Source organism: Camelus dromedarius, chromosome 23 (genome assembly GCF_036321535.1).
Source record: "Camelus dromedarius isolate mCamDro1 chromosome 23, mCamDro1.pat, whole genome shotgun sequence".
NCBI lineage: Eukaryota > Metazoa > Chordata > Mammalia > Artiodactyla > Camelidae > Camelus > Camelus dromedarius.
The window spans coordinates 7,953,158-7,980,712 of NC_087458.1; the positions used below are offsets into that span (position 1 = coordinate 7,953,158).

The window sequence follows — 27,555 nt, forward strand, 5'->3', positions numbered from 1 at the left end:
TGTGCACCACCAAGGAAGGCCTGACAGGAGGGACCAGGCTGGCGTCACCAAGCACCCTTCCTCCCCTGCTCCATCCCTCCTGCATGCCCACTCTCTGAGTCACTCTCCTGGTCACACAGGCTCTGTGAGGGTGTTTGCATGGCTTGGAGTGTCACTTCAGGTGTGCTCGCTGATTTGTGGCAGCGACGAGGACAAGGCATCAGAGAACATGGGCTACACACAGAGGCTTGGTCAGCACTTCTTGATGACTTCCAGCAAACCAGGGCCCAGTGAGTGTCATCCACAGAGACCCTGGACCCCCTACCAGAATTATAGCTCTGCAGGATCTTGTGATTAAAGTTATTTAATGTGAAGTTAAAAAGAAAATATCACACAACTGTTTTTCCTTTATAAAAATTTATCAAGGGAATAATTTGAGTTTTTAGAGGCTTCATTTAGCAAAGCAAAAGACTAAAAATTACCATAAAAACACTTTAAATTCTTTTTTAACTACCAAGTGGGATCTAAATTAAATAAATCCTCTATCACTTTAGGAAAGAGACTGCTTTCCTAAATCAGAAAAGTTGATTTCCAAGTCACACTCTCTTACCCTATTGCCTAAGGAGAACTAAATCTCACCAGGGATGGCTTCTCTAGAAGTCAAGGTGGAAAGAACAGGTGATATTCTGACAGACTAGATGTAGACTCTGAGCCAAAAGCAGAGTCTGTGAGATGTAATGTGATCATGTAAGTTATTACCCAATAGGATACTTCTGAGAGTGAAAGAGGATGCTATTAATTACTTGAGAACAAAAGGCATAAAATGAGACATATGGCCACCCTAGTGATAAGGCAGTTTGGAAAACTACATTGCCCAGTATGCCCTGCCCCTTGAAAGTCAAAAGGCTTTTTTCCCAGGAGCAAAGCACCCTGGGACCTGTGGTTAGCACCATTTAAGAGGTAAACAGCCTAGGGCTGGGTTCTTATATGGAAGCTTCCTTCTTCCATAGGACACTTAACCAGACACAGAACACAACACCTGAGGTGAAATTTCAATGGATATTAAGTCTGGGGTGGAGCCTCACTCTCCCCAACAACTCCAGCTTCCAAAGGTGTGGAGCTGGAAGAGCTGTCCATTGGTCCACTGCCCTGTTCTCCTGGGTGCGGTGCTGCCTCTGCCTCCCACATCACCAGCATCCCCACTGCCACTAGTCTTTTGGGGGATTCTGGGCCAGGTGCTGTTCCCACTCAACTTCAACCAACTTGTACAGTTCCATGGTGGCCTGAGCATCTTCCACAGAGGAGTGTCCACTTTTCCCAACCTGAACAAGGGAGGAAGAAAAGAGCATAAAGTTACAAGTTGTTTTCTTCCCTTCCCAACCGGCTCCCTCCAACCCCAATGATGCTGCTGCTTCTGTAGTTAGTGGGCTGAAAAGGCAGAACTCTGGTGGTGCCCTACACCTTATCTAATTTTAGGGGTTCAACTTCTATGCTACTGCCTACCTCAATCCTTTCTAGGGCAACATATATATGCCATACTGTTTGTTCTACATTCTCCTGTAGAGACAGAACATATATCATAGACAGGCCTTCTGAGTCTTCCATATTCCCCAGTTCCTTAACTGATCTATATATGATATGTGTCTACACCCTCCTGCCCAGAAGGCCACCACCTCTTTGAGTGCCAAACATGTGAAATATATAAGAGGTCCTTGCATCCAGGATGTGGTCTTTTAGACCACAACTACTTGCTTTCTACTTCTCTTAAGTCAGGATTTAACTCTCATTTTAAGGTTTTCTTCCTTTTCCAAGTACCGTTTGGAACACTTTGAGAGGTGGAGAACAAGAAATGTTATCCTTATGTGCAGATGGACCCCTTTGCCCAAAGCTCTTCCCATCAGAGCATCCCGCCCAGATCTCTCTAAAACCAGCGGAACTCCAGCGTCAGAGCCCTAGACAGGCAGCAAGAGAGCCTCTAGTGTCGAAGCTAGGAGGCTGGAAGCATCTGGGGAGATGCTACCTGGATGTCCCGGTTCAGCAGCTTCTTGGTGAGACGCTTCAGAGACATGGTGGCATTCTCTGGGCAGTCAGCCTTACGGTTGAGGAGGGGGATATGAGAGGTGTCCCGGGTGAGGGACTTGGGGTGAAAGTACTGAAGGGCTTTGAAGTCGTTGTGGATGGCATGCCCCACCACTATCTTCCCTGTGAGAATCTTCAAGATCTGAAACAGGCATGGAAGAGGTGATGGTGAGGAGGACTCAAAGATGTAGACCCTGCATCCTAAAAACCCAACACGGCCGCAAGTCCTTCTAGGTTCTTTTCACCAGTTGCCCACCTGCCTTATCCTTGAAATATCCTCTCCCACAATTTTTTTTTCACCTGAAATCCACCTCCTCTCCCAGAAGTGAAAGTAGGTATTTTCCATGGTATAACCCTGTTTCGACTTCTATCACACATGGCTCCTTATCGTCTCATTAAATTCTACTCCAGTGTGATACTCATTTAACTACCTAGTTCAGTCCTGGCTTGATACTTAAAGTTCTTTAACCACGATCATTGTTTGCCTTAGACAGAGGCTGGGACAAATGTTGTCAAAGACAGGTTCCAGGGAGATAATGGAAACCCAAAATTATATGCACATAGATATGTGTATATTGGGGGTGGGGGTGGGGGGAGGGGGAGAAATCCATGCCTTTCATCAGATTCTCAAAGGGCCTATAAGCCATAAAAGATTATGAATAACTTACAAAGACTGAAGAGGGAAGTAATCAAGTGATCTTTGATTATGTTGCTTTATCAAAGTCAGTTCCACTGCTTTATAGCTCCTCCTGCTCATAACCAGAGGGAACCTTACTCACACTAGTCTTGGAACCAAATAATTTCTCACCATTTCAGAATCTTAAAGTGTAAGAACATACTACCAGTGAGGACAACTGAAGAATATGCCATGAACCCAAAGGACATTACCAAAATGGGGTTCCAAACAGGTTGTGAACAAGAGCAACAGGCCTGGAATCAATGACTGGCCTCCCAATGGGACCCCCTGGAAGGGAACAGGCTCATCTGGATGTACCTTAGTCTCATACCCCAACTTGGGTGCTGGTTTTTAAGATGAAAACAAGATATAGTCCAATCAACTGGGTACTGAGTTGCTAACTTTACCTGCAGTTTAGTGACCACCAACATCTTTACTTCACATTAACTTCAACACATAGCCCTCATTAAAGCTGAGGGGATTTAATGTCTCAGACCCACCCCACATTCTGCATCTCCCAAGACTGCTCAGCTGTGCCCTTCGTGCCAGAATGTTCTTCAGTTCTTTTTTTCAAGTTCTTTCTAAAATCCAGCTGTTCCACCTCTAACAAAACTCCTCCAATGGACTGTTCTGGCATTTAAGGAGTAATTGGAACAGTGTGTCTAAAGAAGGCAAAGACAGAGGAGCTGAAATTACAAAGAAGTGAACCAAGGGCGCCCTCTGGAGGCCTCCCAAGACCGGCAGGCTCCACTCCCCTTCACCTCTACCAGCTCATGCTCCTTTCCTATTCTGTGTCCCCAGTATTCAGCATGGGGCTTAAAGTGACTAAGTTTGCTCAGTGAGTGAGGTGAGAACCCTGACATACCAGTCCTGTATCTTTTATCCCCTTCACTGCAGGCTACTTGTTCCAGTTATATAAATGCCCCAGCTCCTTCTGTCAACATTCTGTCCTCTCCTACCACCAACTTTCCACATTGCCACAGACTGCTTCTTGCTTGGGAGGTCCTCTCCACCTCTGTTCTCAACCCTAGGCTCCAACTCTACAAGGCATTCTCAAATTGAGCCCCTTGCCCCTGGCCCTCATGCCTGCTGCTCTGTCCATCAAAACTGGCTGTTATTTCTCTATGCAGATTCCCAGTTCTCCAGATGAGGGTTCTACTTGGGACCTAATATAGATCTTAACTAATGAAATTTGTTATACCAGCTAATTGTACCTTTCCACACTTTCACCACTCCTTATCCCAAGAGAAAGCCGCCTTCTGATATTCTACTCTCTCCATCCATCCCTCCCCTCCTTTGGCGCCTTCCCAGACTGATATCCTTCTCTGAAAAATTATTTGGACCTCTCTCCGTCTACCTTGCTGCTACCATCGTGCTCCATGCCTCTCACCTGGCTCCGAGCAATCTTGAAGGGTGTAGCATTCACCATGTGCTGCTTCCGGATACCACTCCATCTGGTCCGGTAGTCCACGATGTGGCAGGGGGGAAGGATGTACTCATCATAAAGCACATCTCCGCTGTAGTTGACAATGCTACATCGAGCCAAGGAGCTGACATGCCCCTTGGGCCCCGTGCCCACCATCTCACAGTCCATTGCCACCATGTTCCTCGGCATCTTCTGGGATGCTCCAGAATATTTATTCTCTGAATGAGTGTTGGTGGAGTTCTGGGGGACATTCTTCTGAGGAGGGTTCTTCTGGGAGCCTTTCTTCTGGGGGCGAGTTGGGTGGCTCTTAATCTTTGGTAGGGCACTCTGGAACTCCCCCAGCAAATCTACTTTAGCCACAACAGAACCAGCCTTCTGTGAAGGGGCAGGGGTCAGCCAAGGCACTGCAGCTTTCTTGTCCAGGGACTGCTCCGACCCACTGCTGGAGGCAGCTGTCTTTTTCTTTTTTGGAAGGGGAGGGACCTTCCAAGCGCCATCTACCTTAGGAGTTTCCCCTTTCTTTGGAAGTTCTGAGTGCAACTTAGGCACCTTGCTAGGGGGCTGCTTCTTCTTATTCAGAAAACCTTTCCGTTCCAAGAGCCGCCGCTTCTTGACAAATTTTTGGTGCTTGGCATTCCCTTCTAATGCCTTTTTTGGAGGAGGTTCGCCAAAATCCAGATTGAGGAGTAAGGTAGACATGATGACAATGGATGGTGGGCGAACAGTTGGGAAGAGTAGTTTACCAATGAGAGGAGGAGATAAAATTCATCCTCTGCTGAATCCCACAGACCAACATCTGGAGGTTTGTGGTATAACCTGGGGAAGAAAGTGATCCTGATAACGGAGCCCATAGGCTTGGGAACCAATAAGATATGACCCCTTTCTGTAGAACTTTAGAGAGGAAAGACTTCAGAGCAACCTCTCAGTTAATGTAATGTATGAAATGATGCAAGGAGCACTGTCTGAAACAGGAAGCCCGGGTTCTAGCGAAGGTCCACAATTCACATTCTAGCGAAGGTATGGCGTAAGGGAAGCCATTCCCCCTCTCTAGATCTCAGTCTCATTTGTAAACGGGGGATCTGAAGGGCCAAACAGCTGGAACTCTGAATCTGGAACGCCAGAACAGGTGAGCTCTATTATCTGCCCAGGGAAAGAACGTCTAAGTATGCTCGAAGGCAATGACGGGTATGGCATTGATGACCTCTGGGTTACCCAGGCATTCCCAATGCGGGCCCCACGAACAGAGATATAAATCCAGGCACCCCTTTCCCTCGTTCCAGGTGGGGGAAAACCACATGCATCTCACTCAAGGCCTTCTCCCAAGAAAGAACCTTTGACAACACATATCAGCATGGAGGAGACCGAGGCTGGGGACAACCTATCCTGGTGAGCACACCTTGGCGGTCCGGGCCAGGAGCCAGCCCCACATGCTCACACACCTACCTCCTAGATGGGTCCAGCTAAGGCCGGAAGCGTCCGGAGCCGGATACGGAAATTAGCGCGCGTCGTCGAGGCCCGGGCCGGCAGGCCCGTGGATTGGAACGCGCCAGGGGTCGGCGCGCGCGTACCCGCAGCACCCCAGCCTCCGGGAGCGAGGCCAGGGATTCTGAGTGTGTGAGGAGCTGCAGCGGCGGCGGCGGTGGGGGCGGCGTGGGTGGGGGCGGTGGCGGGATGCGCTCCCCGGCCCCTCTAGCCCCTTGGAGGTACAACTCGAAGGTGTGGGGAGGCCGCGACAAACGGGAACTGCAGTGCGCCGGAGACCCCGGCTCTCACTTCCGGAAGAGGAGGAAAGTATACGGGAAGAGGCGGGGCCTGGGGCGGGACCTGGAATTGGCCCGCCCTTCTCCGTGAGCTGGGCGCCCTAGCACTCATCTGTGGCGTCACTGCGCTGCCTCGCCGCCGCCCCACTTGTTTCCGACGCTGACACCTTCGCGCTGTGGGTCGTCGCGACCTGTGACGTCAGGAGGGCACCTGACGTATTCAACCCCAGCCTGGAATCCCGGAAAGGCAGCGTCGGGGACCGAATTCCGAGCGCTTTCTTCCCGTTCCGCCTGCAGACCTGAGCTCAGCCCAGGTCTTCGACCCGCGTGCTCCTGACCCTGGTTGCCTTCTCACTGCATTCTCGTTCCCGGCGCCACCGATTGGACCCCGGAAATGCCAGGGGTTTCCGCCCGGGGCCTCTCTCACGAGGAGAGGAGACAGCTAGCTGTGAACCTGACCCGAGTGTTGACGCTCTACCGTTCCATCCTGGACGCCTACATCATCGTGAGGCCACAGGGATGTGGGTGGGGTGCTCCTGGTTGTGTTGTTGGCTAAGTGCTCACGACAGGGAGAGAATCTGGACAGTTAGCTTCTGATCTGATTTCTTCTATGAGTTCCTTCAGTCTTTTGTCCAAGAAAGGGTTGAAGCTGAGTCAACCTCCCCTTTTTTTCCCAGATGACCTAAATATTAGTATTTCTAGCATCTGGGTTGTTTTTCTAACCTTTTCAGATCCAAAGTAATAAAAACGCATGGGCATTTGAGGCATGTTGCTGCGGCTACGGTGAACTCTCCCAGGAACATGTGAGGTGTTCCAAGAACACACATGTTCATTCATTCAAGCTTTGAATAAATTCCTGGTTTTGCAGTGTAATGGACAGTTCTAGTTTTGGAATCAGACACACCTGGATTAGAATACTGCCTTCCCTGCTGTTAACCTTAGGTACTTAAAAAACAAAAACAAACAAAAACTCCTCCTCTCCCTGGTTTCTCAACTGTAAAATGGATCCCTTTCTGAAGGACAGTTGTGAAAAATAAATGAGATGATGTATAAATGGCACCAGCATCCACTGAATTGTTCAGCTCGCAAACGCAGAAGCCATCCTTGATGCAGCTCTTTTCTTTACTGATCTACAATCCAGTGCTTCAACAAGCCCTGTTGGTTCAACCTCCAGAATAGATATCAATCTCACCCATTTGTCTTCATCTCCATTGCTGCCACCCTAGGCCAGGCCAACAACATCTCTCTCCTGGACTGCTTCCTAACAGATCTCTGTGTTTGCTTCCTCCCTTCCATAACCAGTTCTCAAAAAACAACCAGATTGATCTTTTTAAAATATAAATCTGATCATGACACTTCCTTGCTTCCTAGGAACTTTGATGAAATCCTCTTTACTGTTACCTATAAAGTCCTACATGATCTGTCCCCTGCTCCCTTTTAACCCCATCGCATTTCATTCTCTCCCACATGGACTATACTACACTGGCCTCATTCAGGCCTTTGCACATACTGATCTACCTGGAATACTTTTCCTCCACAGAGAGTCAGTTGAGTAGGGTGGTTAAGAGCAAGAACTCTAGAGTCAAACTGGTTTCAAATCCCAGCTGTGCTACTTACTAGCTTTTTGACTTGGACAAATTACTTAATTACTGTGCTTCAGTTTCCTTATCTGTAAAATGAGGAATAAAAATGGTACGTCTCATACAATTGTTTTGAGGATTAAATGCATTAATACATGTAAAGTGTTTCAGACAGTGCCTGGCATGTTAAACTATTTTGTGTTTGCTATTACCTGATTTTTTTTTCTTAAGATAGAATTATTATTTTAGTTTCAGGTGTGTAACAGTGATTGATATTTGTATATATTGTGAAATTATCACGGTAACTCTAGTTAATATCTATCACCATGCATAGTTACATTTTCCCCTTCTGATGAGAACTTTCAAGATCTACTCTCAGCAACTTTCAAAAATACAGTACAGTATTATTCACTGTAGTCACCATGCTTTACATTACATCCCCATGACATTTATTTCATAACTGGAAGTTTGTACCTTTGACTCCCTTCACCCATTTTACCCACCTCACCCCCGCCTCTGGCAACCACTGCCTGAAATTTTTTTTACATGCCCTGTTTTCTGTTCATCATTCAAGTCTGAGCTCAAGTGTCAATTCCTCAGATAAGTCGTCCCTCATTACTCCATCTAAAGTAGTACTCTCTCAAATTTTCCATTATGTTACTGTGTCATTAGTGTTTTATTGTCTATGTGGCATTTGATGTTACCTGAAATAATTTTTTAAATGTAAACTCTGAGCAAAAATCTTGTCTGTCTGGTTCATTGTATCCCCTGAGTCTAGAATAGAGCTTGGTGCCTAACCGAAGCTCCAGAATTTGTGTTGAACAAATGAAGTAATAAAAATACATCCTGGCATATATAATAATGTCTGTTATAGAAAGTGTCTGGCACATGTAATGGTAGATTATTAGGTGGTAACATACTAATACTGAGTATCGGTCACTGGGGTGTTGAGGATGCAGCTGTGAAGACATTATCGCTGCCCTTAGGTTCAGTTGAGTGGAGAAAACAGACATGTAAATGCTAAACTGCTAAAAGAAGTGACTCCAGTGAGTAGAGCTGCCTGCTAGTTGCAGCCAGTGGCCCTGTGTTGAGAATGGGCCAGGGAAGACTGGAAAGGGTAGTAGCCTGTTGACTGCTTCTCCCCTTCTCCTACAGGAATTTTTCACAGACAACCTGTGGGGCACACTCCCTTGCTCATGGCAGGAAGCACTGGATGGACTGAACCCGCCACAGCTGGCCACACTGCTGCTGGGGATGCCTGGGGAAGGGGAAGTGGTCAGGTATGGGCAAGAGGGGCCCAGTGCTAGCACTCTCCAGCCCTGAGCCCTGTGGGGAGCCATGGCTCAGTCTCACAAGGGCTTCCTGGGTTGTCAACTGGCACACTCAGGATGCAATGGGACTATTCACTGGGGGCCTGGGCCGGGCTATCTCAGGTACAGGTCGGTGTGGCCACTCACCCTGCTGGCCCTGAAGTCCACAGCCTATGCCCTGGCCTTTACCCGGACGCCTGGGTTTCAGACCCCCTCAGAGTTCCTGGAGAACCCCAGCCAGAGTTCCCGACTGACAGCTCCATTCCGGAAACATGTCAGGCCCAAGAAGCAGCATGAGATTCGGAGGCTGGGAGAGGTGAGGAGATGGCTGGGGTATAGGTGGTGTCTGGGAGCTTGGGGACTCCTTAGGCCTGTGGGTTACAAAGATGTGGTTACCTTATATCACCTGCAGAACCAGATGCCCTAGAAGGTCCCTTCCTCGTCAGGTATACAATAATCATATCTTCATCCTTTTGCCGGGTAGGTTGGTGGCTATATTTGAATCTCTGTCTTGTTCTTGTTCTGATACCTTCACAATCTGCTCATGGCTTCACAGTGGATCTCTTGTTCTGTGGGGGAGATTGAATCACTGGCCTGAGAGGAGCAAGGAGAGTAGCCTGAGCCTGGGGTCAGCACACCCCACTTTGGTTTCCCTGTCTCTTGTCTCTTCTATGTCAACCTCTACCCATCTTCCTCTGCCATCTTCAGCTCCTCACCCTCATTATGGGTGTTTGCCCGGGGAGCCAACAACCAATGCCCAGGAGACCTTTGCTCCCTCCCCTTTCAGTTGGTGAAGAAGCTGAGTGACCTCACAGGCTGCACCCAGGTTGTGGATGTAGGCTCAGGCCAGGTGAGCCCATCCCTGACATTCTGGGTTTTTGTTACTATAGTGGGGCTAGAACAGCTGGAAGGCAGATTATCAGGCCACAGGCCAAAGGAAGCAGGTGTTAAGGAGTGGTAGAAGTAAGCTGGGCAGAATTTAAGACACCTGGGAGCCAGGTGTCTAAGCCACAGAGAGGGAGGGTGACAGTGGAAAGGACACTGAGCAGGCTTGTCTTCACCCTCCCTCTCATGACTCCAGGGCCATCTCTCCCGCTTCATGTCCCTGGGGCTGGGACTGATGGTGAAGAGCATTGAAGGGGATCAGAGACTGGTGGAGAGAGCCCAGCGCCTGGACCAGGAGCTCCTGCAGGCTCTGGAGAAAGAGGAGAAGAGGAACCCACAGGTAGGGCAGCCCTTCCAGCAGCCAGGGCCGTGAGAGCAGGGTCTGCTTGTCTGGAACTGGGCACCAAGGCTGAGATCCCTCTTTTAAGTTTCTCAGCTTGAGATGGTATGGTCCCTAGTTCTGCTACCCCTTTCACTAGGTCCCTCCTTTGCTAAAGCCACCTCATATTTTAAAGTTACTTTCTAGTTAAAAAGTGCTTTCCACACCCATATGTCCTCACAACCACCTGTGAAGTGGCCAGTCAGGTATTAGACTCATTACAAATGAGGAAACTGGGACTCAGATGAAAAGATTTGCAGTTAGTAATGGTAGACCAGAATCTATCCTATCTCCTGAGTGAAGGTCCCACTGTCTCCTGTGCCCCAGCTTCTCTCCCACCTTCCTCCTCGAGAAGGAACTCAAGTGGACAGATCCCTTCCTGTGGCCTGAGGTGACTTGGGGACAGCAAACAGACTTCCCACCTGCCTTTGTTTTGTCCGGCCTCCACAGGTGGTCCAAACTGGCCCTCGCCACTCCCCACACCACGTGGTTAGGTGGGTAGACCCCATGGCCCTGTGTGAGGAGCTTCTGCTTCCACTGGAGAACTCACCTCAGAGCGGGGCCCGCTTGCTGCTGACAGGCCTCCACGCCTGTGGGGATCTGAGTGTTGCCTTGCTGAGGCACTTCTGCTGCTGCCCCGAGGTGGCGGCCCTGGCCTCAGTGGGCTGCTGCTACATGAAGCTGAGTGACGCTGGTGGCTACCCACTGAGTCAATGGGTAGCTGGGCTGCCCGGCTATGAACTGCCCTACAGACTACGGGAGGGGGCCTGTCACGCCCTGGAGGAATATGCTGAGCGGCTACAGAAAGCAGGCCCCGGCCTCCGAACCCACTGCTACCGGGCAGCACTGGAGACGGTCATTCGGCACGCCCGGCCTGAGCTCCGTCGGCCAGGCGTGCAGGGGATCCCCAGGGTCCACGAGCTCAAGATTGAAGAGTGAGGCTGGGAAGTTTGGGGGGTGGGTGGGAGACGGGCATCACCTCCTAGAGGTATGATTCCCCTCTCACCCTCACTTGTCCTAAAGAAAATCTAAATGTGCTGGGGTGGGGCAGGGCAGGGCAGGCAGACGGGATGATTCTAAGGCAGCTTCAAATTTTCTTTAAAAGGGATTGTCAGTCTTTTATTAAGATCTTTAAATGCTAAAGATATGGCTAAATAATTGGACAGCTTTGGCTGAAAATAAATTTTTGGATTGATCTGCTGCTCGGTGGACAGCTCAGCCAGAGAAACATGTCAAAATGCACCTTAGGGTAGCAAATCAAGCAAAATTGGAATCAAGTTAGAAATGGGCAGTTTGAATGGGAGGTTCCTAAATCCAAACTGAGTGCTGTCTGTGGCTGACCCCACAGATACGTGCAGCGGGGGCTACAGCGGGTGGGGCTGGATCCCCAGCTGCCGCTGAATCTGGCTGCCCTTCGGGCCCACCAGGCCCAGGAGAACCGTGTGGTGGCCTTCTTCAGCCTGGCCCTGCTGCTGGCCCCACTGGTGGAGACACTGATTCTACTGGACCGGCTGCTCTACCTTCAGGAGCAGGGTGAGGGTGGCCAAAGCAGGGCCAGAAGGGCTGGAGTTCTAGGGCTATCCTTTAGGTCGCAGCCCCTGCACCTGCCGGGACTGGGTTCATCACTGTGGTGATTCTCAGACCACCTGCTTCAGGGTCAGGTGGGGTTGGGGTGAGGGACTTGTTAATGTAGATTCCCACTGAATTAGCCTGTGGCAGTACATCCCTGAGGTGCATGTTAAGCCAGCATCCCAGGCATTGAGAACCTACCACGTGCTGAGGACTGTCTCCTCCCAAGTCAGTGCCTTGGGCACCCATGGTAGAGAAGTGGGTCTCCTTAGACCCCCTCGAGCCTCCCTTATGGGGAAAAGGGGCCATGCCTACAGGCCAGGCAGCAAGTGGCCAAGGGTTTGCTTCATTTCTCCCCTTCTGAGTAGCCCTGCCTTTCTCGCAGGCTTCCATGCTGAGCTCCTGCCCATCTTCAGCCCCGAACTCTCTCCCAGAAACCTAGTTCTGGTGGCTACCAAAAGGCCTCTGGGTGAGGCCTTCTCTGTTCTGGAGACTGAAGACAGCTGATGCAGCCTGAGGAAGGGCGGGCATATCTCGGACCTCATCTGGAACTGCCAGGTGCCACGCTGGGTGGCAGTCTTCATTTCCTCAGCCAGAGAACCAGCATCCTACACTCTCCCTGGAATCCTGGTGCCTCACAAACCTTCAGCTTCTTATCCTTTCTCTCCTCTGTGTGTTATATACTATTATGTAAAAATTTTATTTTTAATTTATTAAAAAAGTGAAATCCTTATTTCCCTGATGTTTCTATTAAGCATAGAAAGGTCAGACATGCACCCTCCCTACTGAGATGCTGCTGAGGTGCTAAATTAGGTCTCACACCCCCAATCCCCTCTGTCTTCGGTAACAGGCAGCATCTTGTTACTCAGAAGTCTCCATGGAGGGAAGCTCTCCGATTTCCATCCCAGAATCTGCAGGGCCACATTAAGACTGCCTAAGGTTTGGTCCCAACATCAGGACAGATGTCCCTTTCTTCCTTCAGTCCCTGAAACAGGTGCACGAGGGTTAGGGGTGCCAGTTTACCAGAAGACAGCAGCTGCACACATGGGAGAACTCAAGGCTCTTTATTAGTGTCTGAAAAAGAAGTGGCTTGAACCTTCAAGGCTAAGACAAGGAGAAGCTACTCTTCCCCAAACTCAATACCAGTAGACTTTCTTGTGTCTCCGAGTCTCCTGAATCCCCATCGCCTCCATCACCTCTTCCTCCAGTGTCTTTAGACGGGGCACATAGGTTCTTTCTAGAGCATCTTCCACTGATGTGTCTTTGGGACCATCTATTGAGCCAGAGGAAAGAAGATTGGGGGCGGTACTTAACACCCCTTACTCCCGCTCTCCCCTCCCTCATCTTCCTGCCCCTCCCACAGCCTCACCAATCCATGTTTCAGGGACGATGCCATCAGCTCTGGGAAATTCAGGTTTAGGGATGATTCTTCCTGATCTTTTGGAGACTCGTACCCGCTCTCCTGCCTCAGTGAATCTCCACTCCACCTCAGTGGGTTTCCTAGTGGATACAAGAAGTGAGCCCAGCCAGGGAGCCAGGTCTCCCTGCCACCCTCCAACCCAAAAGTCAATAATTGAAAACACTGTGGTCACCATCTTGTTTCTCTGCTACCCCTGTACTGGGGTTTCCTACAGGGGGCCATGTCCATGAGATAGCCCCTCTCATTTTCCAGAGCATCCAACCCCCATTCCCTTTGGATAAATATGGTCAACAGCAGAGCCTCATGTTCTTGCCTGTCCATCGGATCCACAAGTTTGACCTGGTTGTGGAGCAAGGGTGCTTCGCTGGGGATCATGGTTCCCCGGTAATCCACAGTCTTGCCAATATACCGATAATGCTGTCCAAGAGAGGGGGGTGCTATCAGAAACCAAGGAGTGTAAAGGGGGCTTGCCTACCACAGCTCAGAGCATTCAGCCCAAGTTGAAAAGCAGAAGCTTCAGTTGTCTCACCATCCCCTCAGCCAGTCTCCTGCCTCCCAGTGCTGCTCTTAATGGAGAGAGACACACGGACAGGCTTCCGGAGCATCCCCATCCTCACTCTTCACTTACTGTATTCAGCCCCTCCACGACCACCCAGTTCCGCTGCCGGATGACTTGAACCACTTTGCCTTGCTTCCCGGCGTCCTTGCCTTCTAGGATCTCTACCTGTGAGGAGATAAGAGGGTCAAGGAGGGAGATCCCTGCCCAGGAGCCCCTCACCATCCTACCCGATCTGAGATTCTCACCCTGTCCCCACAGAACAGATGCCAGTCTTCATCAGAGATGCGTTCCACAGCCACCCGGCGCCGCCTGGTCCCTGGAGGGTTCTTCCTCTTGTCTGACAAGGAGCCTGGGCGGCTCATCCCATAGCGGTAGTTGGGAGGCAGAGTGACCTTGGATGCCAAGGCCAGCAGGGCAGAGAGCCGCATGGCTGGAGGCTGTGAGAAATCCCCTGGCCAGCAAAAGTCCCAGAAATCTTCCTAGTCAGCTCTGGGGTAGGACAAACAAGGGGGCAAAGAAATAAAGGAAGGAACATTTCTTTAAGTACTTACTCCATGGCTCAATGGACCTCATCTTATTGAATCCTCACAAGATATTGCTTTTTTTTTTTTTTTTTTGGTCGGGGGCAGGGTGGAATTAGGTTTATTTAGCCGGAGGTACTGGGATTGACGTTGTGCATGCTAAGCATGCACTCTACCACGGAGCTATACCTGCTCCCCCCCCCCATACTATTTTCACTTTACAGATGAGGAAATAGACTCAGGTTAAGTGACCTGCCAGTGGTCATAAAGCTACTATGTGGGAGAATCAGCATTCAAACCCACATATATCTGACTTTAAAGTCCAAAAAGTTCAACAAGGCCAGGGATCATGTTATCTAGCTCACCCTTAAACAGCAGATCCTTTAGGGCTTGGCACAAAGTGGGTCCTCAATAAATAGTTATTAAATAAATCCACGAACAGCAGGATGGGAAGATAACAGGTCACAGACAAAACATTGGCATAAGGCCAAAAGGCAGGCAGTTAGTTATAAGGTTAAACAAACAAACAGATAGCAGAGATAGAAACTGGAATTAAAATGTCCCCTCACCACTTCCAATTTCTAATCTTAATCAGGATAAGACCACTCCTCCCTAAGATAGTTTATTTTTTAAAGGAAAAGGACCCAGAGGCAGATTCTAAGATTATAGGGTCCTGGATTTCCCTAAGTATGTACTCTAAGCCTCCCAATTTTAGATAATGGACTAAATCAATAGAGTGGTAAGAAAACTGAGGGCAAAAAATAATAAATGCTTCAGTTTATTGAGCACCTGCTGCCTTCCAGGTGCCATGCTAAGTGCTTTCCTGCATCATCTCATGTAAGCCTAAGGACAACTGAAGAAGGAAATACCATTAACCTTGGTTTATAGCTAAGAACGAAGCCTAACTTCAAAGTACAAATAAAGTGCACTAAATAACATAAAAAGCTCTGAAATGAGAGTCATATGACCAGGGTTCTGGTCCCTGCTCCACTATCGACCTATTTTGTGACCCTAGGCAACTTGACTTCCAAGTTTCAGTTTCATCATCAGTACAACTTTACAGGGTTGTTTGTGTCACTCAAGTTATTTTTAACTTTTTTTTTTTTTAGTAAAGGTAGATTTATTTTGAGATACATACTGTATAGAGTGTAGGCTGTTTCAAAAGGGAAGAGGAAGGCCACGATGTGCGGGGGTTGAGTGCTCAGGTTAAAGTAAAAGTAAGTACACTCCATAGACAGAGTGCACGCAGTCTCCAAAGAGGAGGGAGCAAGAGAGGTGGCCTAATTTTAACAACTTAACAAACCAAAGTGCAGAATCACGGGGATAGTATTATCCTTTTGAGTAAATTTAAATATATATACATATTGTCACAGGCATAAGTATTCATGAGAAGGAAACAGGAAACAACTAACATACTTGTTTTGAGTAAGAGGAAGTTTGGGAGGGCTCTTACTCTCCATCTTGTTCCTTTCCATAACGTTTGCATTTTCTAATGATGTGCATTAAAAAATATATTATCAACTGGTTTATCTGAACAGTGAGATATTGGGTCATTTTTCTTTATACCTCTCAACATGAAAAAGAAAAGATCTAGTGTTATTTTAATTAATGTTGGATGTATGTAAGGGCCTAGGTGGTCCCATTCAGAATTTAAAAATGCTTTAGAGAGCACTATCATTTGACAGATCTAATGCTAGCAACTTCACTATTCCTGGCATTTGATCTTCATACAGCCCCCATGAAGGAGGCTGACAGGAGACGAGGAAACCGAGGCCCTGAGAGCTGCCGAGTTGCCCTAGTTCATACAGCTTGATAGGAGCGGAGCCAATCTTAAGGCCTGAGACTCCTGAGTGACTGCTGCAAGACATCCCTTAACCTCAGTCATTCTAGATGTGAAGGTCTGGGAGGAGATCCCAGAAGCCAGCCCCCTAGATCTTGTCCTTCTTTCCCTCCAAATCCTGGAGAAGCTGGTGTCCCTTCCGCAGTGAGCCTTTCACAGTGTGCTCTGGGAGCGCCGTTCAAGGTAGTGAGGTAGAGCGTCTGCTGCCTCAGGCCCTGGCTCCAAAGACTTGCCCAGCCAGCCCCAGCCTAGACGTGGGCGATGTCAAGCCCCCAGCAGTCTTCAGCACCCACCCGCTCCGAGCTTCCGATGCAGGGAGACCTCAGACGAGGCAACTGTGCCATGCCAGGAGAAAAGGAAGGCCCTTCCCGCTCCCGCCTCCCGGACGAGCCCAGAGCTGCCAACACCGCCGGGACGCGCAGCCCTCACCTTCGCTTTCCGCTGAGACCGGGTTGCCTCCGCCTGTTTCCTCGGCACATGGGACCTGAGCCCCGAGCCCCGCCTCTCCCTATCCCTCGGCTTGCTGGGAAATGTAGTCTAGTCGTACAGTGGACGCTCAACAACGAATTTAGCCTCTTTGCATGCTGGGAGTTGTAGTCCGTTGCTACAGAGCAAGTGAGGGACAGGAAATTTGGTCGGGTAGGAAATCAAGGAAGCGTAAGAGCACCGTGAAGCACGTCGGGAGTTGAAGGCAAAGCCGGATAGGCTGCCGCGCGTGGCACATTCCTGCACATGCTCTGCGAGGAGGCCGCTGGGAATTGTAGTTACGAGAGACAGTGGCTCCATTTTCTAGGTGATCGCCGCTCCCTATTCAAAGCTGTGGGCCTTCCTTTCTGGTCAAGGTTATAGCCAGTATTCTTCCTGCCTGCCCTTCTCTGCTGGAGGGGGCCAAGGCAGATAAAAGAATGTCACAGGCTTTCTAAAGAGATGAAGCATGGGCCCTTCCAATGCCAGTCGAAGGTCTAGTCACAAAATGTCAGCCTGGAAGAATCTGAGAGGATCTAATCCGTCCATTCCACTTAACTCAGGAGTACTGGGAGGATTCCACATTATCAACCTCCCCACCAGTTACCCGTGGCAGGTATCCCTAGCTTTGCCCTTGAGGGTCAAAGCTGTTTCTACAACCAGCCCCAGCAGCCTCACTTCCATGGCCATCTAGGGCTGTGGCTGATACTGGCAATCTCTCATACCCTAGTTCTTGATCAAACTTAAAAAAAACTTCCCAGGTGCTTATGGGGGAATTGTGTTAAACAGTGGCTGGGCAGAAGTAGAATGAATGGTACAGTTTATTCTGTGACTTTGCCCTCATGTAGAATTTTAGTTATTTCTAACAGCCTGAGAATGGAAGAGAAGACTGGCACCCCTTACCTCAATCTGAGAAGTGGACTTGGAAATCATTTGCATTCCCTTTCCCCACTCCCCTCTTCAGTTTACCAATATACCCCCAAAGAATCAGTCAAGATCCAATGTAGTAATCAATGGGTTTTATTTTCCTAGAACTGAAATCATCTACGGTTCTCAGAGCTAAACTTTCAAAGCTACAGTCAGCAATTTTTCTTCAGAGCCCAAGGGGAGGGGCAAGGGCGAGAGAGACAAGAGACGGAGGAGAGGCATGGAGACCACTAGAAATAGGTTGGGAGAGGGCACTTACTTCCCTCTGGCCTCTCAGTGGGTTACAAATCTGATCTGGTGACAACACTGAGGGGACCAGGTGGGGGTATGTGGATGCAAAATGACACCAGAAGGAACACCAAAGCCCCAACTACAAAAAGAAAAGTCATCAAGCCCCAAACAGAAGGGGAGCCTCCCAGTGCACCTCAGAAATGGGGGCAACAGTGGGGGAGAAAGGAGCAGAGTGGGGGGGGGGGGCGGGCACACAAAGGGATGGTGGGGGTCTTTAAAATTTTTTTTTTTGTAATTTTATTTTATTAAAAACATTTTCTAAAAAAATGTGTCTTTTCCTTTATGTCTGGGTGATGTTATGTGACTATAGGCTGGCCTTGAGCACTGTGGGGAGAGGGAAAAGGGCAGCTAAGGGTCTCCCCAGGGCATCCCATCCCTGGCTTAAGACCTAGAGGGGGATGGGTACTCCTCAACATTCCTACCTAAGCTGGGTGAAAACAACTCTTCAGATCTCAGGTCCTTGGCCCAAAGAACTTGGAAGCCCCAAATATTCTGGTGATAAAAGGTAACTCCCCTAACACCTGGGGTTGGCAAAAGAATGGGCATTGCCAATCATCAAGGATTTATGGAAGGGAGCTCCTCCCCTACAAGCTGTCCCACTTTCCCTGAATCTAGGCAGCTGGGATAGTAGGTGTGGGAGGAAGGGACAGGAACTCAAGAAGATGCCATCCTCCTGCCCACCCCCTCCCAATTTGAATATTGCCCCTCCCAGACCCCAGAAGCCCACCCTGCTGCTAATTCTCCATCCCGTCCACTCCTAGCCCTGATCCCAACCAACCCAGAGGTCTAGAATGCCTGGGAGAGCAGGTGAGGGGTGTCAGGTATGGAAATAGCCGGGCCAGGCCCCAACAAATACCCTGGGGAACAGCTCCAGGCAGGGAGGGACACAATGGCCTCATCTCATCCCACAGAGCAGAAGACATGGACCTGACTCAGGTCACAGGGGTGTGGGGACATGGTGGTGAGGGCCAAATAGCCTGCCTCATCCAGGTCAATCTCCAAGGGCTGAGCTCAGAAGGGGCAGAGTGAGTGGAAGAGGAGAGTGAGTTGGGGTGGGGAAGGGGTTCCCAGTTTGCAGGCCATGGCCAGTTTCCCCAGTAGCACCCAGACAGCAGCAGGAACGGGGCAGGGGCTCCTCTTGAAACATTGGTGGCTACAGGCTGCGGGGGAGGGTTGGAGGGGAGAAGGGTTAATGGTGTGGCCTTGGCCTGGCCAGGCCCCAGCCAGTGCAGGTCTCCTGGGAGAGCCCACCCTGCTTCCCGAGAGGCTGACTGCTACAGGCCCTCCTCCTCCTCCTCTCAGCAGGTGGCTGGGCCCTCCCAGCCCGACTGCCACAGGGCAGGGGGCGCACTCACCTCTCGTGATCTCTGATGCCCGGGGCCTCAGCATCTTCCTTGGCAGCCTCTTCCTCTTCTTCCTCCTCTTCCTCCTCCTGAGGAGGCCCCCGGCCAGAGCCAGGCTCAGAGGGGGTGCTGTTCTCTGCCTCCACAGGAAGGGGCCTCTCACCCTCCAAGGTGGCCACTTCCTTCTCCTCCCCTTCTGGGTCTTCTGCCTCCTTGGGACGTTTGGGGGAGTCCTAGGCAGGATTGGCAGAGACGAGGTGGGCTGAGACTGGAGAGGGAGGACACCAGCCACCCACCCGGGCCTCCCCCTCCTTTCCCCAAGGCTCCTTCCTGGGCAGACCCACAACCCCTCTCCAGCCCTCTGGTGGCTGAGATATCTCCCGTGTCCCATCTTCTTAGCAAGGGACACCCCATGACTAGGGGCTGAGTCTCTCAAACTGGGCACTCCCTGAAGAAGTAGTAATCTCTCTCCTCAGACTGGGAGCCTTGGTCCTGGGCCCCAGGTAGGGGACAGTTACCTCCAGCAGGTCCCCCGCTCTCCTCTTCAGCGCCCCCTTCTCGTTCTTCTCCTTGGTCGGCTCATCGATGACCAGCTTCCCTTCCTCATCACTGCTACCCTCAGCATTCCCCTTCTTGTCGCCATCACCCTCGGTGGCTTCGGGCTCCGGCTCAGGCTCTTCCACACAGCTCTTTTTCTGGGAGGACTGCGGCGGAGACAGCAGAGACTGAGTGGCACCAGCGGCTGCCATGCTGGGCCCCCTCCCAAGGCCCCTCCCTCGGCCACTCACTCCTTCCTTCTCCCACCTCTCCCCCGCCCCCACCCAGGTGCCCAGTCTCACGAGTGATTTGAGACCCACCTCTGTCGGATTAGCCCCGGGGTAAACCCACTGGCCGGGCAGGCAGGGCTCTGTGCAGGAGGGGGGAGGGCTGGAGCAGGAGGCAAAACCTCGGGTCAACTTCTCCCAAAGGGAGCTGGGACCCTTTCCCCGCCAACCCCCGCCCCCCACCCTCCCGCCTCATCCTGCCCGGCTCACGAGCACCTCCTCCTGGAAGCCTTTGTGGAAAGAGTTAAGGCCACGTCCTACACTCACGCTGGGCCCACCAAAGGCCAGTCAGTCCTCACTTACCGCCTCCATCCTGTTCTTGCCCCCCCAGGCGCTGTCTAGTGAGTTGCCCCTCACCACAGCTACACCACACACCCACACTACACTCCTCCCCTCTTGCAGGAGGCCTCCCCCACCCCCCACCCAACGAGCTCCTACTCTGAAAGCCCTGGTGTTTGGTTCTGAGCCAGCCCCCCAGTCCTAAAGGCTAAGCATTGAGTGTGGGCCCGGGGCTCCCGGAGCCTATGGCCACACCTGCTTTCCAGGGGGTCTTTGGGGCAGATGGCAGCTCACCTGGTAGCCAGAAGCCTTGACAGTAGGGTTGTTCTCGATCTCCCACAGCCCTTCGCTGAACCCTTTCCTCTTGTTGGGCTTGCCAAACTTCTCCTTGGACTCCTCGTAAGGGAAGAGGTCTTTGGGGCCCAGGAATGCCCTGATGAGAGATGGGAGACTGTCCTCTCGAGCCCCTCCCTGCCTCTGAGCTGCGTAGCCCGACAGGGAGGGGTTACCATCACCACCACTCTTTCCCCCAAAGTGGTCCACCCGTGGCCCTCCCTGCCTCTGCCCCCTCACTCACGTCTCGTGGGTCCCGAAAAAAAAGACTTGGTATTTGTTTGCTGTTGATTTCACGGCAGCCTCGGGCATCTCATCAATCTGAGAGCAAGAGGAGGAAAGTGAGCGTGAGCTGGAATCCTAAAGTCAAGATTTGGGGCAAGGGGTGGGGGGCTGACCTCTAAGGCACTTTTGTTAAAAGTCAACCTGAGAGGGACCCAGGAGTTCACCAAGGTGATTTCTGAATCATTTTTAGCAGTGGAATTTTGTTCCAAAGAAGTCAGACATAAAAAAGCCCAGCAGAAACCCCAGAGTTACCAACCCCCACCTTCCTTCACAGCTCAAGAAACAGATCCTGTCCATAAAGTTCCATGTCTTTGCCATCACCTTGGACCAACCACTGTCACTTCTTGCTTGGACTAAAGCCACAGCCTCAATCTCTCCTCTGTCTCCATTCTAGCCTTACTACAGCCCATTCTCCACATCGCAGGCAGAGGGGGCCTTTCCAAACGTTGACCGGGCATTTTGTCTCCCAGCTTGAAACCTTTTCAGAACTCTAGGGCCCACCCATTCACCTCTCCTCCATAATGTCTCCATAATGTCTGAATTCCAATGCTACCACTTGTACTTGTATGACCTTGGGCAACTTACAGAACTTGTCTCCTCATCTGTAAAACCGAGATAGTTATGGTACTGAAGCCACAGGGTTGTAAGGATTAAGTAACCATGACTTGGCATGTACATCCCGAATACATGCTTGCTGTCCTCCTCCTCTCCCAGGACACTGCCCTTCTGCTTTCTGCTCTGGCCACACTGACCTTTCAGACTCCTATACTTACTAATTCCTGACCAGCCTTCCAACCTCAGCCTCACCATCACTTCCTCCAGAAATCTTCCTCATCTCTCCCAACCTGGTCCGTTTCCCAGATAAAACTCTCTTAGCACCTCTGCTTCATAGTGCTTTCCACAATTCCAATTTTACAGATCTTCATGTTATCATTTGATTAATGTCTATGTGGACTATGCCTGCCCTGAGATCAGAGAGGTCTGTTTTCATGCCCTAGCACACAGTAAGTACACAACAAAGATTTGCTGAATAAATCTATGAAACAGACAAAAGCAGACTGCTCTGGTTAAAGAGGAAGGGTAAGGCCAAGGGGCTGCCTATTCAATATCCCTCCATCAGCAGCAGCAGCTTCAGAAAAGCCTTCTGGGGAACACTTTGAAAGTCATGCGATGTAATCAGTCTCATTTTACAGACAAGGAAACTGAGGCCCAGAAAAGAAAAGTGATTTGCCCAAATTAACAGGGCAAAAGGGCAAATTGGTGAGGGCTAGATGTTAGAATAAGATCTCCTGACTTGATCCTCTGCCCCACATGTCCTGAGGGCCATGAGGGGTGCTGTGGTGAAGAAGGTACAGATATCTGAGGTCAGAGAAATGGTGAAAGGCAGTGGTCCAGACAGCCTCTCCCAGATCAGGCCGTGAAGCCCAGGCCAAGCTGGGCTGGGGAAGCTGGGGAGGACTACAACTCCCAGCAACACTTGCAGCAGCCCCAGCGGCCTGGGCCTGGCTTCCCGCCGGACAGAGGCCAGGTGGCCATGTTGACTGGGGCCCCAGGCGCAGATAGGAAAGAGACAGACAGGCCAAGGCAGTGATTAACAGAGACTAGTAGAGAGTGCCTGACTGGGGGCCTGGGGAGACAGGGAGGCTGGGTGGTTGGAAATAAGCTGAGACACACCCAAGAGAGGGGGTGGAACCCTGGGCAAGCAAGCGTCTGAGGGGCATCTTGCTCCAGACATGGAGTCTTCAGGCTCCTGAGCCCCTCCCCCCTTGCCCTGTGGCCTCTGGGGACAGAGGTCCAGCCCCTCCCCCCAGGAAGGCCCAGCACAAACTGGGCCCTCCCCACGACCTGGAGACGCTAGGGTGTGAGAACAGGGGGTGGAAAGGCATGTTGTCCCCCACCCCAGCTCGATCCCCATCACCATGACAACCCAACCCCGCCCCCAGGGCCACTCAGCTACCAGGAATGTGACTGCCCCTCCCCCCAGGCCCTCTCTCCAGATTGGGGAGGAGGGGACACTAACACACACCCCACCCCCAAGCCTGGAGTCTGGCACCTGAGTCCCTGGCTGTGCCTGAAACCACAGCTAGGGCTGAGGGCCGGGCCCTTCTCAGGAAGCCAGAGCTGGGGTGTGGGCTGGGGAGGAGCCAGTCCTCAGCCAGGACACCTGGGTTCTGTTGCCAGCTAGCTCCCCACTCTCAGAAGGGGAAGCAAAAAGCAAAATGAGAGCCTCCTGGGCTTAGAGATCCCAGGAGACAGGCATAGGACAATAATAGCAAAAGCCCTTTCCTCAGCCTCTTCTCAGCAGATCTTTGTGCACCAGGGCTGCGGCTGGGGGCTGGGGAGGTGGAGATCTAAGGGTCCTCGCTGGAAACTTCTTTGGGCTCTGCATTTTCAGTGCCCACACCTGAGCCAGGACATTAACAGGCTCGCAGGAAACATGAGATGAAAGGGGAAAAACTGAGGCTCAGGAAAGGAGGTAGGGTAAGTGAAGAAAGAGAAGATACGAGGTTCTCTAAGCTCAGACAAGGCCAAGTAGCACCTTGACCATCAGTCTCTTTCCCGTGGGAAGCAAACTCAGAGAGGTAGCTGAACGTTGTGACAGGGGATCCAGGAGGCCACCAGCTGCCCAGCCTCAGGGGCGGGGGAGAAACAAAAGAATGGATAGGAATTAAAAATAGACAGAACGAGACACACCAGATATACCCGCCCTGCTGACTTCCAGCCAAATAAAGGGTTGGTCTAGATGAAAGAGGGAGGCCACGGGCCTGAGTAGGCAGATGGGCATCTCCCCGCGTGAGTGCAGGTACCTGTGGAGGAAGGGCCAGAAGTATGCTCTTTTCACTTAATGGAATCTCCAACCCCTTACCCCCAAAATGGGAGAAATCCCTTCTGTAGTGGACTCTTCATCCTTCAAGCTACAAAGGAAATGTCTTTTCTTGCATTTGGAAGTGAAGGGCGGTTCTTCGTCAATGCAAAGGACATGAGGTCTCAGGGGAGGCCTGTACCCCCAATACAGACATGTGTCTCCCAGGCGGTGCCTTTATATCCAGGCTGTGACTCAGAACAAGTGAGTCAAGCCTAAGTGGGTCAGGGTGGGGCCAGATGAATGCTGGGGACCCCACTGTACCTCCTCCACTGGCCAGCGGGGGAGGGGGCTCTGCTACTTCTCAGCCATTTCAGGAATCCTGGAGAGTTATCTCTCCCCAGCTAGGGTTCATCCGCTCCCTCCCCTGCCCTTCTGCATTTGCCTGGTTCTATCAGACAGGCCTGAGCACTGGAAGTCTCGTCCTCCCAGAGCCCACAGACACCCTCGAAGGTCTGAAGAGGAATCCGAAGTTCCCAAGTGAGGAGTGGGGGAGAGGGGACTGAACACCTGGGGGTGTTCAGTCCCCTCTCCCCCAGCCTCAGACCAAATACAGGCCTGGGGCGCCTACTCAGCACGTAGAAAGGCAGCAGAGAAGGCTAAGCCCACACTGACTGCCAGCCAGGGTTCTGACCACCACACCCAGGGCCCAGGCCCGGCCTGACCCAGGAACCGGAAAATCTGGGGCAGGAGACAGTTGGGGCCAGGAAAGTGTGGCAAGCCCAAGAGGCAGAAAAGAGAAGGTGGTGCCTGGGTGTGGGGGAGGGGCAGAGGGCGGAAAGATGGGTGAGGCCCTCTGGCTGCTCAGGTTTTCTGGGACTGTGAAATAGGAAGTGGAGAAAGGAGGAAGGAACCTAAGGGGAAAATCCCTGAGTCTTGGAGGTTAACTGTTAAGTGCTTGGAGATCCCCCAGGAAGTCAGGGAGGAGGAAGAGGAAAGGAGAAGGTTAAGATGGAATCACACCATCCTTCCAGGCAGGTCTTGCCTACCACGTGGCCTCTCTGGCTGGACTCTTTAAGCACTGGGCTGTTCTAGTCTCACCCGGGGTCAGCCGTCCTCCCCAGAAGCAGGGGTTGAGGAAGGAAAATCCACACAGTAGCCTTCACCATGGCTGAGGACTCTGGTTGCCTATTAGTCAGCAAGGCCCCCCTACTCCTTCCTCCTCCATCTCAGGAGGGGCCACCCCACAGACTAAGATAGCATCCAAGGATGGTGAGGAGACTTAGATTTGTCTGTTCTTGTGGCTTTCAAGTAGAATGTATTTGGGAGATAACAGCCCTGGGTGTACCACTCCCTGCAATTGTCACAACCTAGAGCCAGAGCACAGGCAAAGGGTGGGGTCCTATCTCTTTGGGATCCAGTCTGATCTCCCTCCCCCAGCCCTAACTTTATCTAGAGCGTAAGGCCTCAACAGAGCAAGAGACTGCCTCCCTGTCGCACTCTTCTGTCCTGCAGGCCCAGAATGAAAAGAAGAAATGGATGGCATCCCCAGTCCCAGGCGCTGCCCCCACTCCAAAGGCCACAGGAAACCTGAAGGTCTTCCTCACAGGGGCCAATGTGGGTCCCTATGTGTTCCCCCTACCAAGTCTCTCTTCCCTGCAACCTGAAAGAGGTCCCGGCAACCCACATTCCAGCTGAGCCCCCTCCCTAGCCTCTGAACTTTGTCCCACCCCCAGGAGGTAGGAGCAGTAGAGACCTGGGTTCAGTTCTTGCCCTGCCCACCAGGCCCTTGGCATTTGGGTCAAGAAGCCAGATGGATCAAAGGTGCTGGGTAAAGTACACGAGTGTTCACACACCACACACATACATGCACACACAAGGCAGTCTGTGGCTGCTTCCTCACACTAACCCCTGCTCGCAGTCCCCTAGAAGGCCCTGGAAGCTGAGAGAGCCCTGCTTCTCGCTGTACTTCACTCCCATTCCAGAGGCCAGACATCTATAAATTCGAGGGAACAAGGGGCTTCCAGCATATGGGATTAGGCACATTCCTCAGGAGAGGGTACAGAGTGAGGAAGGGTCTCCTGGATTTTCTCGGAGTGGCCCCAAAGCTGGTCTGGGCACTCTGAACAGGACCCAGGCGAGCCTGGGACAACTTCCTAAGCGCAGAGCAGAATGAAGAGACACAGGCTCACGCGGAGAATAGAAACCCACAGCCATAAGGCAGTTCTGCACTTGGCCCCCTCAGCCAGAAGACTCCCTCCCTCTACTCCTCTCTATCCCTGGATTTCTTTCACTCTGCAGGACTCCTGTACTCTAGGGCTAATACCAAAGGCCTCTCTCTACACCAACTCCAAAATAAGCTGCCAGAGGCACAGCCCGCTGTGTCTTCCCCCAACCTTCTTCAGCACCCTCCCTTACTAACACCTCACTCCACCTGTCTCAGTTCTTAGGGGAAACATGATGAATGCGCCAGTCTGGGCTTTTGCGCCCCACCCTCCCACCTGGCCAGGTGCTGGGGTGGGGGGGCACCTCATATTGGCGGGCTGAATCAACCACATGGCAGACTGGGCCGTTCTGGCGGGAGAGTCTCAAAAATGGAGAGAAGAAAGTCGGATTGCCCCCACCTCTACCAAGAAGCAGTCTGGGCTGGATTTACCAATCCCACAAGGGCTCTGCCACCTTCGGCCCCAAATTTGATTTGGCAGCCTATGGAGGAATTATTTTTGTGGGGCTAAGGAGTGAAGAGTACTAGCGGGTAATTTCCAAGCCAGATAGACCCCCTCTTCTGCCACCACCCCCCCGACCATTCCTCGACCCTCCCAACTTTAGATCTCTTACGGATGCCCCAAACCAAAGTTTTCTAGACGCAAACTCCGCCTCCATCTATCTGTCTCTTTCTGGGATGAGATCCTTCTCAACCGTTTAGTCCAAGAGAAGAGTTTGAACTGGGGGCACCAATCAGTGAAGAAACTGGGGGTCTCTAAGGGGGTCCCTGAGGGGGGTGGCGGTGGCGCCTGGGAGGAGTTACATGACTGGCCCAAACCCAGGCAGCGCGCCCGAAACCGCTGGGAGTATGGGGGCTGAGGGCGGAACCGAGCACGCGGAGCCAGGGGCCGGGAAGTGACCGGCGCCCTCGGATCCCCACACCGCGCACCCGCCACTACGCGCGGACGCCTTCTGGCCAGGTGTTCGCCGCCGCGCCACCCCCCCCCCCGCCGCCTCCACCATTATATAACCGGGGGGGTGGGCTTGGAGGAGCTCAGCAAAGAGTGGGGGACTCCGACGCCCCTCGCCTCCACCCCCTCCACGCGGAGCGCTCGTGCCCTCCCGGGTGTTATGCAACCCAAGCCTGAAGGGGGATAGGGGGCGACGGGCCGCGCTGCTCACCCGGGCCGGCCAGTGTGGGTAGCCCTTCATCTTGGCGAACACCAGGTCCCCGCATTTGTACTCCTTCTGCCGGTTGGATCGCGACATGGCGGGGCTCCGGGCGCCCCGGGCTCCGCGCCGGGCCGGGAAGCGCGAGCCCAAGTTTGCGCGTGCGGCGGTGGCGGCGCCGCTCCGCTCCGGCCCTCGCGCGGCCCCCGCCTCGATGGTGGCCCCCGGCCCGAGCTCCGGCGCGGCCACGGCGTCTCCGCCCGCGCGCCGCACGGACGGGGCGGGCGCGGATCGGGGGCAACGCTCCGGCGCGGTGGGTGCGCGCTCGTGCAGTTGTTTGTGTTTGAAATTCAATTGCTCCCTCCTCTGCGCGAGGCCTCTTCCTCCACCCCCCGCCCGGTCCCCACTCCTCCTCTCCCCTCCTCCCTTTCCCACTCCTCCTCCCCCAACTCCGCACTCCCTCCCGTGGCGGTTTGATGCGTGCAGCTTCTTGACGCCCCGTGCCTGTCACAGCCCGACGCCCAACCTGGAGCCGCCTGGCGGCGCGCGGCGACACAGGCATGAAGAGCCGATCGCCGAGCACGCCGAGCAGGCTTTGTGTGCCCGCTGTCGGTGGGTGCCCGCCCGCCCGCCCGCCCAGCAGGAGC

The 27,555-nt window shown here is 52.2% G+C and overlaps 4 protein-coding genes across 8 annotated transcripts; 1 reads left to right on the forward strand and 3 right to left on the reverse strand.

Annotated features, from left to right (window-relative positions):
* Positions 1–379: 379 nt before the first annotated feature.
* ISG20L2 (interferon stimulated exonuclease gene 20 like 2) lies at positions 380–5,749 on the reverse strand. The gene is made up of 4 exons (XM_031436058.2): positions 5,604–5,749; positions 4,125–4,976; positions 2,000–2,200; positions 380–1,301 (listed from the first exon to the last, which is right to left on the reverse strand). The coding sequence occupies exons 2-4, from the start codon at positions 4,857–4,859 to the stop codon at positions 1,188–1,190; spliced, it is 1,050 nt and encodes a 349-aa protein (XP_031291918.1). The 5' UTR covers positions 4,860–4,976; positions 5,604–5,749; the 3' UTR covers positions 380–1,187.
* Positions 5,750–5,897: 148 nt separating this feature from the next.
* On the forward strand, positions 5,898–12,376 carry METTL25B (methyltransferase like 25B). 4 transcript variants are annotated; one of them, XM_010999442.3, is made up of 8 exons: positions 5,898–6,425; positions 8,656–8,780; positions 8,934–9,126; positions 9,598–9,660; positions 9,892–10,035; positions 10,525–11,009; positions 11,423–11,607; positions 12,029–12,376. In XM_010999442.3, exons 1-8 carry the CDS (start codon positions 6,315–6,317, stop codon positions 12,148–12,150), a joined length of 1,428 nt encoding a protein of 475 aa, XP_010997744.2. In that variant the 5' UTR covers positions 5,898–6,314; the 3' UTR covers positions 12,151–12,376. The 4 variants fall into 4 exon arrangements, with proteins under 4 accessions (XP_010997744.2, XP_031291917.1, XP_064333936.1 ...); XM_031436057.2 differs by having other exon boundaries at positions 9,019–9,126; XM_064477866.1 differs by lacking the exon at positions 9,598–9,660.
* A 312-nt stretch (positions 12,377–12,688) lies between these two features.
* On the reverse strand, positions 12,689–16,567 carry MRPL24 (mitochondrial ribosomal protein L24). 2 transcript variants are annotated; one of them, XM_010999440.3, is made up of 6 exons: positions 16,413–16,567; positions 13,868–14,111; positions 13,692–13,787; positions 13,377–13,480; positions 13,013–13,143; positions 12,689–12,916 (listed from the first exon to the last, which is right to left on the reverse strand). In XM_010999440.3, exons 2-6 carry the CDS (start codon positions 14,048–14,050, stop codon positions 12,780–12,782), a joined length of 651 nt encoding a protein of 216 aa, XP_010997742.1. In that variant the 5' UTR covers positions 14,051–14,111; positions 16,413–16,567; the 3' UTR covers positions 12,689–12,779. The 2 variants fall into 2 exon arrangements, with proteins under 2 accessions (XP_010997742.1, XP_010997743.1); XM_010999441.2 differs by having other exon boundaries at positions 16,277–16,454.
* An 885-nt stretch (positions 16,568–17,452) lies between these two features.
* Positions 17,453–27,298, reverse strand: HDGF (heparin binding growth factor). The gene is made up of 6 exons (XM_031436055.2): positions 26,921–27,298; positions 20,690–20,766; positions 20,407–20,545; positions 19,528–19,713; positions 19,022–19,242; positions 17,453–18,826 (listed from the first exon to the last, which is right to left on the reverse strand). The coding sequence occupies exons 1-6, from the start codon at positions 27,005–27,007 to the stop codon at positions 18,820–18,822; spliced, it is 717 nt and encodes a 238-aa protein (XP_031291915.2). The 5' UTR covers positions 27,008–27,298; the 3' UTR covers positions 17,453–18,819.
* Positions 27,299–27,555: the final 257 nt, after the last annotated feature.

Excerpts from the sequence above, each read along its gene's own strand:
- MRPL24 (XM_010999440.3), bottom strand. The coding sequence starts at position 14,050 with ATGCGGCTCTCTGCCCTGCTGGCCTTGGCATCCAAGGTCACTCTGCCT. Across the intron at positions 13,144-13,376 it reads CTTGTGGATCCGATGGACAG|GAAACCCACTGAGGTGGAGT; the intron begins GCAAGAACATGA and ends TGTATCCACTAG. Across the intron at positions 12,917-13,012 it reads CGTCCCTGAAACATGGATTG|ATGGTCCCAAAGACACATCA; the intron begins GTGAGGCTGTGG and ends CTGGCTCAATAG.
- HDGF (XM_031436055.2), bottom strand. The coding sequence starts at position 27,007 with ATGTCGCGATCCAACCGGCAGAAGGAGTACAAATGCGGGGACCTGGTG. Across the intron at positions 19,714-20,406 it reads TCAAGGCTTCTGGCTACCAG|TCCTCCCAGAAAAAGAGCTG; the intron begins GTGAGCTGCCAT and ends TCTCCGCCGCAG. Across the intron at positions 19,243-19,527 it reads GAGCGGGGGACCTGCTGGAG|GACTCCCCCAAACGTCCCAA; the intron begins GTAACTGTCCCC and ends AATCCTGCCTAG.
- ISG20L2 (XM_031436058.2), bottom strand. The coding sequence starts at position 4,859 with ATGTCTACCTTACTCCTCAATCTGGATTTTGGCGAACCTCCTCCAAAA. Across the intron at positions 2,201-4,124 it reads TCAAGATTGCTCGGAGCCAG|ATCTTGAAGATTCTCACAGG; the intron begins GTGAGAGGCATG and ends TGCCTGTTTCAG. Across the intron at positions 1,302-1,999 it reads TGCTGAACCGGGACATCCAG|GTTGGGAAAAGTGGACACTC; the intron begins GTAGCATCTCCC and ends TCCCTTGTTCAG.
- METTL25B (XM_010999442.3), top strand. The coding sequence starts at position 6,315 with ATGCCAGGGGTTTCCGCCCGGGGCCTCTCTCACGAGGAGAGGAGACAG. Across the intron at positions 8,781-8,933 it reads GGGGAAGGGGAAGTGGTCAG|GTACAGGTCGGTGTGGCCAC; the intron begins GTATGGGCAAGA and ends GGGCTATCTCAG. Across the intron at positions 11,608-12,028 it reads GCTCTACCTTCAGGAGCAGG|GCTTCCATGCTGAGCTCCTG; the intron begins GTGAGGGTGGCC and ends CCTTTCTCGCAG.